General features: G+C 38.7%; 1 protein-coding gene across 12 annotated transcripts in view; it reads left to right on the top strand.

Moving 5' to 3' along the window:
- Positions 1–13,213, top strand: part of FAM13C (family with sequence similarity 13 member C) — a 131,367-nt gene that overhangs the window by 112,995 nt on the left and 5,159 nt on the right. For 5 of the 12 annotated variants that reach the window (XM_084996998.1, XM_084996997.1, XM_084996996.1 and 2 more), the window contains 4 exons: positions 2,460–2,541; positions 3,991–4,202; positions 10,321–10,416; positions 11,712–11,911. In XM_084996998.1, coding sequence (XP_084853124.1) covers positions 2,460–2,541; positions 3,991–4,202; positions 10,321–10,416; positions 11,712–11,911 — 590 coding nt within the window. Of the gene's footprint in view, positions 1–1,816; positions 2,542–3,990; positions 4,203–10,320; positions 10,417–11,711; positions 11,912–13,213 lie in introns of all 12 variants that reach the window. The other 7 variants (XM_084997001.1, XM_084997000.1, XM_084996999.1 and 4 more) reach the window with 4 other exon arrangements.

Here is a 13,213-nt window from a genome sequence, read left to right as displayed (position 1 = left end):
TTCCTGATCCATAAAGCTTTCTAAGGTGTCCTTTGAACCATCTTTGACAAACCAGACATCTGATCCAGGGCTATACTCAGTTATGTGACTCAGGAGCCTCATTTAAATTACATTAAACAAAATCTATACTGTGTACTTTTTGGGTGTATGGCCCTTGGGGTCTGTTAAACTGAAACTTTCAGTTTATAAGTGCAAAGGCTTGAAAACTCACAGCTTGTATATGAAAACCTTCCAAATGATTTGAGAGCTTCCATCCTTCTGAGCTTGATTTAACCTCTTTTGAAAACTCCCTTAAGAGTAGGGAAATACAAAATTCATTTCAGAAAATGATTTCAGGCTTTAAAATACTTTGTCAGAAATTTCAGCCTTCAGTTTATACCAATTTGCAAGTAGTGAAAGCTTATTTCTTTGGTAGTCATTGGCTTAGGGTCTTAGGTGTTTTTTTTTTTTTTTTTAAAAAAACAGTATTTCAAAAGATGGCATTAACTGTGTGAAACATATCCAGTGAAAATGATGTGTTCCATAGGATGTGTTTTCAGATCAGAGTGGAGAATTCTGTGAAGATTTTGAGAAACTAAATGTAAAACATTGGTTGTTCATATAACCACACTGTTACCCAAAGTCAAAGTATTACATGTTACATCAGGGAAGTAGTAAATTGCATCATTCTAGTGGACCATGGGAGAACCAGGCCAAGCAGTTTGGAGGGGCTGCTGCTGTGTCACTGTCCATGGTCCTGAAACAGGGGCTTCTTGCCCAGAAACCAGTCTCCCTTCTGGACACTCTCAGGAAATAAATCATTGTCATTTTTCCTCAGTCTTGCTTCCATCATGATTTTAAAATATATTATTTTAGAAGTGACATCACTATAAAAGTGACAGAACCATGTCTTGTATTTCACAATTAAAATATCTAATCCCATGTACCTTTGATGATGCTGTCACATAAGCACTATTTTTTTCCTTCAAATGCAAGAGGAACACATTCCTCTATGTCTCTCTCACCAACAACTTGCTGATGTTACATGGATTTAATGATCCTTAAACATGGCCAAGCCCCTAGCCATGCACACATTTCTGGCTATTATCATGATGTTTATATCTTCTTGAGCATTCCTATATAGCTCTTGGTATATCCCCAATTCAAAGTAACAGTTTATCTTCTTGAGTCTTCATTTAAGTTACCAGAGTGGCCTCAACTTGTTTAAGAAAGTTTCCTACCAATCAGTGGAGGTGGAGGCTAGATATGTTTGGCTATTCTTTTCTGCCAGTTTCTCTTTTCTGAACAGGAGGCATGGAGAGGCTAAATAATTTGCCCAAGTTTATACTCATATGGTTAAATTTTACTTTAAATTCTGGCCCAGTAGGATATTGTGTCTATAAACAATGAGAGAAGTAAAAATATGGGTATCCCCCCGACATACTGACTTCTCAGACTTTTGTCAGATTTTAGTGATCCTGGGGTCCCCTTTCTTCAGCTTGGAGAATATAACTAAGAAGAGTGAAAGCTTCCAGTCTGTCCTTGTTCATATGTCATGAGCAGAAGCAAGGGGGTCCACCACTGGTTTGTATCAATTATCTATCTGAGTACTTAGAAATGCAGCCATATACAATGATACAAAGAATGGCCAAGGTGTTGGGTGTTGGAGGCCACAAGGGTGTTGAAGGTTAGACTGAAGGAGTGGCTGGCATGGTAAGGACTGTAAAAAATGCTGGGTTCTGTGGTTAGGACTTCCAAATAGCCATGAAGTAAAAGCTGCTTATCTCTCAAAGCATGGGCTAAAAAGTAGCACAATATCATTTCTACCATTTTTCAGCAGTTAAGTGGTTACTGAGCCAGCCAAAGTTCAAGAGCATGGATATAGAGCTCACCTCTGCATAAATAGAATTCCAAGAGAAATGTCTAAAATTTGTGGGCATTTTTCATCTGCCAAAAAAGTTAAGTATTATTTCATGAATATGTTGTGTCTGTTGCAAATATATGAGTATATATTTGGTTAAGTTGTATGTTTCTTTTGATGAGTAAAGTTCAAACATTTTTGAAAGCCATTGAAATTTCCATTTTTATACTTCATATTCCTCCTCAATTTTACGTTATTCCAAAAATATACAACTTAAGGTACTGTATCTAAATTATATTCATTTTCTAAAACAAGCCAATAAAAGTATTAAATAAACCTCCCCAAAAAATGCTGGGTGACTAGGCATGTTTAGAAACAATATCCATGGCAAGGATGAAAGAGTTGGGGAGGTCAAGAATATCTGCTCTGTTTTGTAGAGGCAACTCCATCAGCTGGTGCTTTCATGCCTGAATTTCTCTCCCAGCTTTATCTGTTCCTGAACTATTATTGTGTGCCTCAGCTGTTTAAAGTTTTTGTTCTCCTTTTCTCTCCTTCTTACCCTCCTTCCCTACTTTTCCTTCTTTCCCCCCTCCCACCCCCATTTTCCCCTCCCTCACAGCCTTCACATGGTGACAAGACATCTAATCCTGAAGTCCTGAAATGGATGAATGATTTGGCTAAAGGTCGTAAACAGCTCAAAGGTAAATGCCAGCCGGTCTCCTTTCTCAGAAAGGAGGCAGTTAAAATAGTGATAATGTGCTCCAAAGAGTTTTTCATTTCCACCTGTGCCCTCTTTAACCTTGTCTCCTGACTAGATTGGAGGCCTCATCTCGAAAGAAAGGGTCCTGGGTTCCTTTCATTATTTTACCCCATTTAATAAGTCTCCTCATAAAGAGACTGGGGAACATCAAACTCCCAAGTGGAATGAGTCACTTCAGTGCCGGGAACATTTCAGCGTCTGGAGTATTCATTTCCCTGGGTTATTGGATTCCTGGATAATAGAAACAGAAGAGGCCCAAGCAGTTGTTTATTCCACATACATCACTGCACAGAGGAAGACATTCATGTCAGAGAGAGGAAAAGTGACATGGCTGGGGGTGGTAAGCTAGGAGTAAAACTCGGTTCTTTTGCCTCTGAATCCAGTCTTCTTTCTCTGTCTCCCTAAAGATGGTGATGTGAGTATTAACTAACTCTAAAATCCATTCTAAGGGACTGTGGTGATTTACCAATAAAGAAACATTTCCTTCCTCTCTTTACATGCTTATTTCAATACTTAGAGACACGGGAGTTTTCCCAGATATCTAGAAGGAAAGTGATACAGAAATGGAAAGAAATATTAATTCATTTGTATTAAACTGTAGCAGATTTGTATTTGTGATGTAGCAGATTCACAAAATATGTAGTGTTTAAACACCATGCCAGAGCCTAACTAAAAAACAAAACATCAAGCAAAGAAAATGAGTTATGTAATTGGGAAATCAATATATATATGGCCTTATTCACAAGACCAGTCTTCTAGCATCATCTGAAATGTAATTCCTTGATAAGTCCTGGGAGGCCTTTTAATTTTTATTGTGTAAGTTTATAGAAAGCCACATGGCAATAATGGTGATTTCTAGATTTTAAATACTGGCACTAGACAAAATTATGAAATACATCAGGTTGGGGCTGGCACTCCCATCTCCCCTTTTCCATCCCTCCCATATATCCTTAGATGTCTGTGTGTGTAGTCCCTTCAGAAGTGCTCGCATTTCCACAGGGGCTCTTAATGACTGCCCACCTTTCAAAACCCAAGTAAATTAGTCTGTGTGTGTAGTATTTCAAGGGCTGTGGTAGATAACAGGTGAAAACTTTGGGGCCAGGTACCACTGGTCTTTCTCTTCTGAAATCTTGATCACTGAGTTACCCCCTTATAGGATCTTCCACCTCCATGAGATCCCAGCCTCAAGAGCCCTCTATTTTCACATCTGATCGGGAGTGTATGCCCTTGGCCTTGGTTATTAAGACTGCTGTTGCTTCCATGAAAAGCCATCATTAGCACTGTTCATTTCTACTCACTTGGCATCAGGGAAGGAATTCCTGAAAGTCTCGGTTCTTATTAGGGCCAATGAGTCTTCCTTGCTCATGGTGACTCATGGTATTTCTCCTAGAACTAAAACTGAAGTTGTCAGAAGAGCAAAGAAGTGTTCCCAAAGGCCCACCTAGAAACCTGTCCTGTGAGCAACCTGCAGTCCCCAGAGAGAATGGGAAGCTGGAAGCGGTGGGTGCTGAGCCATGTTCCTCTGGAGAGGAGACTCCAGATGCTGTGCTGACATTCCTGAAGGAGAAGAGAGAGCAGCTTCCTTCTCAGGAGGAGTCTAAGGTACCTCGCCAACCTTCATAGGGCCCCAGCACTCCACACTGTGCCAGGGAGATCGTGGTTTTGACCAGTTTGTCCAAGCACTTTGGTACCATGTAAATATCTTTGGGAGACTGGTTCTGCAATTTCAGTCAGATGAGTTCCTAGTGGGTTATTAGCGATGACCTAGGGTGTTGCCACATGATTCTAGGGTGCTGCCATTCTGGAGGTTATACTGTTGTATGTTGATGAGAAACAAATGGTAAAGACATTAGAGTATATCATATCCCTTTCTCCCCAAGTTCCCCTAATAAGTTAGCAGACGAACCCAAGACTCATTTTACTCTATGCATAATTAAAATAATAAGTTAGAAATGAGGTATAAACAGTAAGGAATGTGGTTTAGTATTTTATATGATAAGTATAGAGAGGTGGGGTTTCTTGAAGAGTGTTAGATAGGATGTCTTAGGACTTCAGCTTTAGACATCTTAGTTTTGAAATCTGCGAGATACCCAGATAGAGTTGTCAATGATGCATTGGGAAATAAGAGCCCAGAGTTCAAAGAAAAGATGTATTATATTTTACAAAACAGAGGATGAAAGCCATTAGTATTTCCCTGGTTAATTCCTCCCCATCCTGCATATCTGTGCTTGCATTTTACTTGTGGCATAGAACCTTCCTTGTAGTCCTTCCTTTCTGAACTCTAAGAGTGGTGCAGTTGCCTTCCACTTCTTGAATAATCTTTAGCTTCCCTATCATAGCTCTAACTATGCTGTGTGCCATTTTATGTCTTTCATATTATAGGCCCGTAAATTTCTTGAGTAGGGTTTAGACTGTTTATTGCTCGTGATGCTGCAGTGTCTGTACACAGTAGTTATTTAATAAATGTTTCTCGAGTGAGTGATTAGCTGAATGAAGTAATAGCATATTTGACTTTGAAATGAAGTCTTCTTGAGAATGCTGGCTGTACCTAATATTCTATTATATATTCTCTAGTCTTGATCGTAGATTAGAAATATCACAAAAGGCTCGCCATATCTCCCTGGACTAGTCCTTTATGTTGGTGCTATGGGATCTGCAAGTAGACATGGGCTCTTGGCAACCTCTGTCTTGACAAAATACCTTTAGACTTAAAAATGACCAATATATACTGTAAGGACTGAATGAAAAGTTTTATCCACCTACCTAACCTATCTCTTCCTCCTACTCTCAAAGATTCTAGACCTTTGTGATAGTGGATAAGTGGATAAATTGTGTGTAGTGTGTGTGTGTGTGTACAACTGTGGTTTTCCATCCTTCAGTGCTTCTGATGGTCTTTCCTGGATTTTATACTTTGACCACATCTATCGAAACAGCTTGGTCAACACCCAAGTCCTAATTCTGTGTTTTACTCAGTTGACTAGGGCAGTGAGGGATGAGTTGGAACTGGTAGAATAGAGCAGGACTTAATCCTTGAACAAGCCACTTTCTCATCATGTACACTTGGCAAGTGAACTAATTCTCTGATATTCAACTTCCTCATCTCTAACATGCAAATATTATGTATTTATCAATGCCTGGTATCTGGTGGGCAACCATTCATTTGCAAAAAGATTTGAGTGCTTACTCCTCTGTGTTGTGAATATAAAAAACAAAACAAAACAAAAAACAAGATAGAGAAGTGATGTGGGTCATTGCCCTTATAGAGCTCAAATGTTTTTCTGGGAGTTGGGAGATGACAAGAAATAACTCAATAAAAAAAAAGTCCTTGAAGATTTTGATAAGTACTGTGCAAAGAAGTAAACAGATGATATGGTATAAAATAATAAGTATGGTTTCTATTTTATATAGGGTGATTAGGAAGACCAATAGGGTGACATTTAATGCAGAAGAATCAGCAAATCAAGAGAGTAGCAAAGAGCACGCTAGACAGATGGTACTGCAAATATGAAGGCCTTGACAAAAGAACTTATCTATAGTTGGGATTCTCAGTCCTGGGCTAGAACACAGGGTGGCATGAGATGAAGTCAGAAAAGACAGATTAGGCTGCATAACACAGGACCTTTTAGGCTACTGAGTTTTGAGAAGCTGTTAAATGGTCGTTTGTGTGAAAGAGACATGGTGTGATTTACACTCAAAAGATCTTTCTCATTACTATATGGAGAATAAATCATAGGGGAAAAGAGTGGGAAAGGGAAGATGAAGTGGGTGGCTTGGACCAGTGTGGTAGCCTTGGAGATGGAAAGTAAATATATTCAAAGTATATTTTAGACATGTTGAAAAGTTCCCACTGTGGCAAAGTAGGTTAAGAATCTGGCTGCAGCAGCTTGGGTGCTGTGGAGGTACAAGTTTGATCCCTTGTCCAGCGTGGTAGGTTAAAAGATCTGATGTTGCCACGGTTGTGGTGTAGGTCATAGCTGCAGCTCAGATTCAATTCAATCTCCGGCTTGGGAACTCCCATATGGCACCAGTGGGGCCATTTAAAAAAAAAAAAAAAAAAAAAAAAAAAAAGACATGTTGAATCATTGGATGGTAGGGAGTGAAGGAACAGAAGATGGGTCCATTTACAGAGATGGGGAAAACTAGAGGAGGAGCAGATGGGGGGTGGGGGTGAAAACTCAGGATATCTGTTATGGACATGTTCCGTTTAAGATCTTTCAGGAAGAGGGTGGGCAACCATCCTAGGTTTTCCTAGACTTTCCTAACTTTAGCACTGAAAATTCCATGGCTCACCAAAAGCCTTAGTCCTGGGAAAACTGAGATGGTCAGTCACCCTACTGAGGCATCTAAGTCAAATAAAAACATGTAAAGGAAAGTTGGAAGATGGGAGAAAAATCTCTGAGTTCTTGAGAAGAAGTCTACCTTTGTTCAAGTGGCAATTTATTTCTTTTGAAGTATCTGTTAAACTGTTTGGTAAGTGTCGGAAGCCCCTTCAAACAAATATGGTATCTCAAGTTAGGTCCTTTAAATAGAGACCATGTGCAGCAGAACATGTCTGTCTTAATACGTAAAGCTGCAGTATTGGTCCTGGGAGAGCTTAACCCAGCAGACCATGGAGTGGCTAGGTGGCTATCAGGTGGTTCCTAAGGGGAGTTGAGCAGCCATAGCTGGAGGAAAGGGAGGATTGTAAATTTCCAAAATAGTATTATTCCTGGCTCCTTGGTGAGCTCAATAGCATTTTAGATTATCTCATTAGGTCCGATTTCTTTAAACTCAAGTTGACAGATGATTTTCACCTGGAGTCTCAACTTCTGAAAATGCATAAAATATTAAAGCTTCCAGGATGAGGAGTTATTTCTTTTCTAGAGAGACCTTTGTTATGACTTCCTGAAATTTTCACATTTTATGTTTCATCAGAGTCCATACTAAAGCTGATAAACCCTACAGTGTTGCCTCGTCAGTTCAGATACTGCTGCTGAGTAAATCTTCCTCTGTCATCTGTGGGTGATTTTGGGGGTAATCACTTCTGGGTCACAGAGTATCTGTTAAGCACTGGAAATGAATGAATCATCTTATGGGTCTGATTGTGGTGTCTATTTATGTCCTTTTCTTTCGAAAATCCTGAATTGGTACTGTGCATATATACCCCTTTTTATTGCCCTTTCCAAGAACTGTAGGTGGGGTCAGGTATGGCACAAATTTACCAAGTGGATGAGTAATGGCAGTTACTTCTTCTGGCCCTTCATTACCTGCAACTTCTTTGAGGAGAGAAACATAATAATTCATTTTACTTTTTAAATAAAATTAATAACTGATTATTGAGTGCACAGGAGAGAGGGAAGACTTATAGGTAAAAGGCACCAAAAGGAAGATCCCATAAAGTCCTTCTGCCTACTTATCTTTTAAACCAAAATTTAATTTACTGAATAGGTAATACTTTCTCACATAGTTCAAAAAATTATAAAAGGCTACACATTAAAGACTCCTTCCCACCCCATCTGCCAGTTCTAGTTCTGAGGTATCTGACCCCCAAGAAAGTAATTATTGTTATTAATGTTTTATGTGCCCTTTTAGTTTGTATTAAAAGTATGTAGATGAAAGTATCAATATACAGGCTTAAGCCCCTTTTAAACAAAAGGTAGCAGCCTACATATAATTATGTATTCCTTTTTACTTTGCATATTCGAGATAGATTTTTACATCAAAACTTAGAGAACTTACTATTTTTTTATTCTTAAAATTTATTCTTTAGTAGCACCATGATATTCCTTTATGAGTTATATATACATTGATAGTAACATCAAATAAGCTAGTTGATAGCTTAAATAACATTTACTATGTCTGACTTTGTGCCAGGGACACTTATATAAGATAATTAGAAATGATCCATATTTTGCATGTTAAAAATCTGCTTATTAAGAATCTAAGGTTCAGAGATTCCACAATTTTCCAAATTAAAAATGGTGTGTAATTTTTGAAGCTAGTTATCTTAACTCATGGTCTCTGTTTCCAAGACCCAATATTAATCCTCAGTCTACTTAGAAATCTGAATTGACAAAGCCATTCTCTTCAGCAGTTGCTTTCCATGTCCTTTGAAGGACTGGTTTGGTTCAAAAGGTCAGGGGAGGGAGTGGGATGGACAGGGAGTTTTGGGTTAATGGATGCAAATATATTTAGAATGAACAGACAGTGAAGTCCTACTGTGTAGCAGAGGGAACTACATCCAATCTCCTGGGATAGACCTTGATGGAAAATAATATTAAAAAAGAGAATATATATATATATGTGTATATATATATAACTGAGTCACTTTGCTCTACAGCGGAAACCCTAACCTTAACCCTAACCCTGTAAATCAACTATACTTTAATTTTTAAAAAAAGGTCAGACTTGTTCCACATATACTGTCTCCCTCAGTGAGGAGCTGGAGAGACTTAGACATATGGAAAGTCTGGCAGACTTGAATCCCTAAAGCCAAAGACTAATAGATTCTTATCACTCACTGTTCAGAGAGGAAAATGCCAGTTTTACTTCGCTTTTTAGGAGACAGCTTGTTTATGTGGACAGTTAGAATGATTATTGTAAGTTTCTGTGGTTTAGTGTGAAAGAATACATTGGACCATTGCCATGGGAAGAAAGGAAAACAAGTGTAGTGGTAAAAACTATGGCAGTTTTTTCCCCAAACAACTTTCCAACCTGGGCCCAGAAAGAAATAACACTTGGGCTGGCCACTCAGCAGCAATTCTGCCTGAAAAGCCCGCTTGTTTGGAAGCTGCTATTCCAGACCTTGATGATTCAAATAACCTACTGGATAGGAGGCCGGGAGGTTTTTTTTTTTTTTTTAATGACAGAGTTGTTTGGCTATCAACAAAGTATATCAAATTTTATTCTATGTACTGTCGCCTCTTACTCAACCTCCTTTAAATTTCATTTCTCTTGATGCCATAAAAAAATGGAGGAGCAGGAAATAAGGATAATTAGCTTTGGGGTTTATCTCCTTACATTTATCTTTAAAATATGACAACCCATTCATGCTCTGGATATGTCTCTCTGGCTCTTTCAGGTTATTCAAAAGGGTCCTTGTTTCCTCCATTTAAATAAAAATCAAAAGTTAGATATTATTAGCATAGCACTGTTACATATCATAGCCAGTCACCAATATGCAAAATTAGGGAGGGAGGATGCATTTCATAGAGAGCCATTGAATTCAGAGGAGAAAATGGTTTGATTCTTAGTAGAGAGTGGCTGAAGTTAAGGTCTAATGTAGACCCTTGGATTTGGGGTACCTATTCAGCAGAGCCTACATCTTCACTCACTTCCACCATAGAGATTGGCTTTGCAGGCCTCCTGATAGCTTGTCTCTGCAGGCACCCAAGTAGAAGGCAGCTCCTGGCACATAGTCTCACCCTTAACCCTGCTTCTTCAGGCAGGCTACCTCCTTGTCCAAGTATATTTGAGGATAAGCACTTAGGGCATTAGAATTTTGACAGTGTCCTATACTTATGGCCATTGAACCCTCACATCTTCCTTTGGGGGTTGCTTTGGAAATGATCCTAAGAGTAAAACCATGGAATCAGTAGAATGAAAGACAAGTGCATGCATTATCCATGTAATCCTTTACTTTGAGGTTTCAAAAAAAATTTTTTTTTTGGCCTGCTAAAAATATTGACATGCTTGCATTTAAGTTTGAGAAAGGAGCAATAATGAACTTCATGTTTTCCAGGTAACTAAGCAAGACAAGAACCTCATAAAGCCTCTGTATGACCGATACAGAATTATCAAGCAAATCTTGTCCACGCCTTCCCTTATTCCAACAATTGTAAGTCAGGATGCTTGCATTAACTAGAAACTTGTCCTTGTACTTTGTCATGCTTATTAGGGAGGCAGCACTATGAGTTATAAAGGAGCCTTCTTGCTGCTAACAAGGCCAGTTACTTCACAAGGTAGAAAGTGGTCTCTCTTAACTTTAATACTGTACTTAACAGTGGCTAATAATAAAAATGACGTGAAACAGGAATATATAGCAATTCTATTTTTGAAGCCAGTTTTATCATTTGCTTTCATTTCTTGGGTAAGGAGAATAAATGATGGATTTTAGTTTGGCATTCTCTACAACTACACAGCTAGACAAGACAAAACCTTTCTGGTCTGTGTATTGTTAATTTTTCTTTTTAAAAAGAAAATTGATAGTATGCTCCTTGATATGATGCAGCATTTGTTTTTGGTACCATTTGACCACTACTGTACAAGATATAAGTAGACTTATTTCAATAGAAAATATGAATACTGAAATTGAGTTATACTACTTTTAATAAAGATTGATTTATGGGCATACAGAGCTAGAAAAGTACCACAAATCCTACTCCATCAATACCACAACAGTCACATGCTCAGGATATCAGTATTAAAAAGATATTAACAAATATAAATTTAAGTATACTTCAGTACATTTATACTTCCACAGTTCCAAAGACAAAGACAACAGTGATTCATATTCTTTGAAATTTTCCCATTAAGGAAGCATAATTTAAAATGGGGTATGATTTTCAGATTACCTTGCAAGAAAATCTTTGGGATGTGATAGGCATTACCAAAACAGGTTAAGGAGTAACTGCATTTTGTTTTGGCCTTCATAAAGGTCTTCCCTGAATTTGTAAATTTTTTGAGCATCTTCTGTGTCTGAAAGTGGCCCACATCAGGACTTAATTTGGGGTATTTTCGGATGACTAAAGGAGTCTGTGGTCCATCTCATCCTAACCCTTATAACTGTTAATGAAGCTGGGGCCCAGAGGGTCTGGGTAAAGGGAAGAACTACTGGGTAATGCAGCCCACATTGGCCATATCCTAGATATCTGTGCCTTCTTTGGCCCACAGAGAGTGCTGAGCTTGATGAGCATTTGAGCCAGGAATGGTGCTTCTTTGCTTATTAACTTCTGCAAGTTTTTGGATGCAACTGAGCCACGGTTCTTCTTTGTTGCTTCCTTATTAGTTCTCAGTAGGCACAGAGGTCACCTACTGTTTTTGTGGCATCTATTTATGGTTCCTCTTCCTGTTTTTGCTTCCTCAAGAGGCAGTTAGCATTCTGTGATTTTATTTAACTCTTCCTATGATTAGCAGGAGGAAGAAGACTCTGATGAAGACTGTCCACAGGGAAGCCAACAACTTTCTTTGCCAAATCCAGCATCCCGTGTTCCTACTGACGACCACCTCACCTACTCTAATGAGACTGAGCCTGTTAGGGTCCTGCTACCAGATGAAAAGAAGGAGATCAAACAACCAGCCCTTTCCATGTCCAATTTACATGAGGCCACGATGTGAGTGTAAATCCTAAGTGTGGAGTCTCCTTTTAACTCCTTCTGGTCTGGGGAACCTTATAGGTACACACAGAATTCTGCAGAGCAAATTTCTCTAAAATTTGCTACAGTCACACATCTTTTCAGCAGGGTCTGGCACCAATCTAATACTCGACAGTGTGTTAAGCAGAGTTGACCTTTGAAAATGCTGTACCAAAAGGAACTGGGATCCTGGGTTGGGTCAAGAGGTGTCAGGGTCTTTATCCTAGTCTATTCTATTTTATTAGGATAAAAGTTTCTCCAGACTGGGCCTTTAAATGAGCTGAACTTTTTTCACCTAATGGTCCCTCAATCAAGAGCTATTTGGCTTATCGTCATCATCATCATCATTATTATTCAGTAGCAGGCGTGCCTCTTGATCATTTGACCTTCTTTGGTTTATGTATTATAGGCCAGATTATGAGATTTTCTTTAACAGGTATTATAGTGTGGTAATTGTATGTCCCAAGAAAAGGATAGAATCCTCACAAATATACGGCTAGACCAAGGGCTAAATTGTAAGCTGAGATTTTAGTGTGCTTATATCAGTTGGTACCCCAATTTCAGCTCAGAGAAGAGTGACCTGTTTGGAAGCAGAATGTTAATCTTTCCTCTTCCTTCCCTTTCTTTTTGTTCCCTTCTCTTTTCTTCCCTCCCTCCCTTTCTCCCTTCCTTCCTCTCTCCCTCCCTTCTTCCTTCCTTACATTCCTTGTTCCTTGTCTAGCAGTTCTAAAGCAGCTGTTCTTAACTTTTTGGGGGGTGTTAGACTTTTTTGAAAGTAATGGAACCTTTTTTTAGAAGATGCCATATATAATCTTAGAGAGTTCACAAAGTTTCTGAAACCAGACACAAGTTCCTCAGCTGCTCTGAAGTTTTTGACTTTTCTCTCTAGTCTTAGTAGAATGCAGTGAGTAGAATCAGCACCATAACTATAGCTTTCTCTGGGTTTTTTTTTTTTTTTATTATTCCCTAGGGTTTTGCCATTCTCCTTATCCTCTAGATTGAGTGACAGAATTTTCTTTAAACTATCTCCCTCTTGTGACTTTATGTTTAGTCTATCACCAAATACTGATGAATATTCCTCCAAAATGTCTGTCTCTCCTTCATGCATTCACATAGCCTTTATCCTTACCACTTTGTATAACGGACTCGGTCCATGTGCCTCTTGTTGATCCTTTCCCTTTCCCTATGACATTTTCAATCAAGTAATTTCCTTTGTGATCTGCTTCCCTATGATAAGGCTCTACAAGTATCATATTTATTCCAAAGACATCTTTTAGGCGG

This window comes from Sus scrofa, chromosome 14 (assembly GCF_054392235.1).
Source record: "Sus scrofa isolate SSC_HxYL_T2T_F1_AM1 chromosome 14, Sscrofa_HxYL_maternal_Yorkshire_Landrace_v2.0, whole genome shotgun sequence".
Classification (NCBI taxonomy): Eukaryota; Metazoa; Chordata; class Mammalia; order Artiodactyla; family Suidae; genus Sus; species Sus scrofa.
Note: the sequence above shows the minus strand (reverse complement) of the source record. Positions and strands in the feature narration are given on the sequence as shown.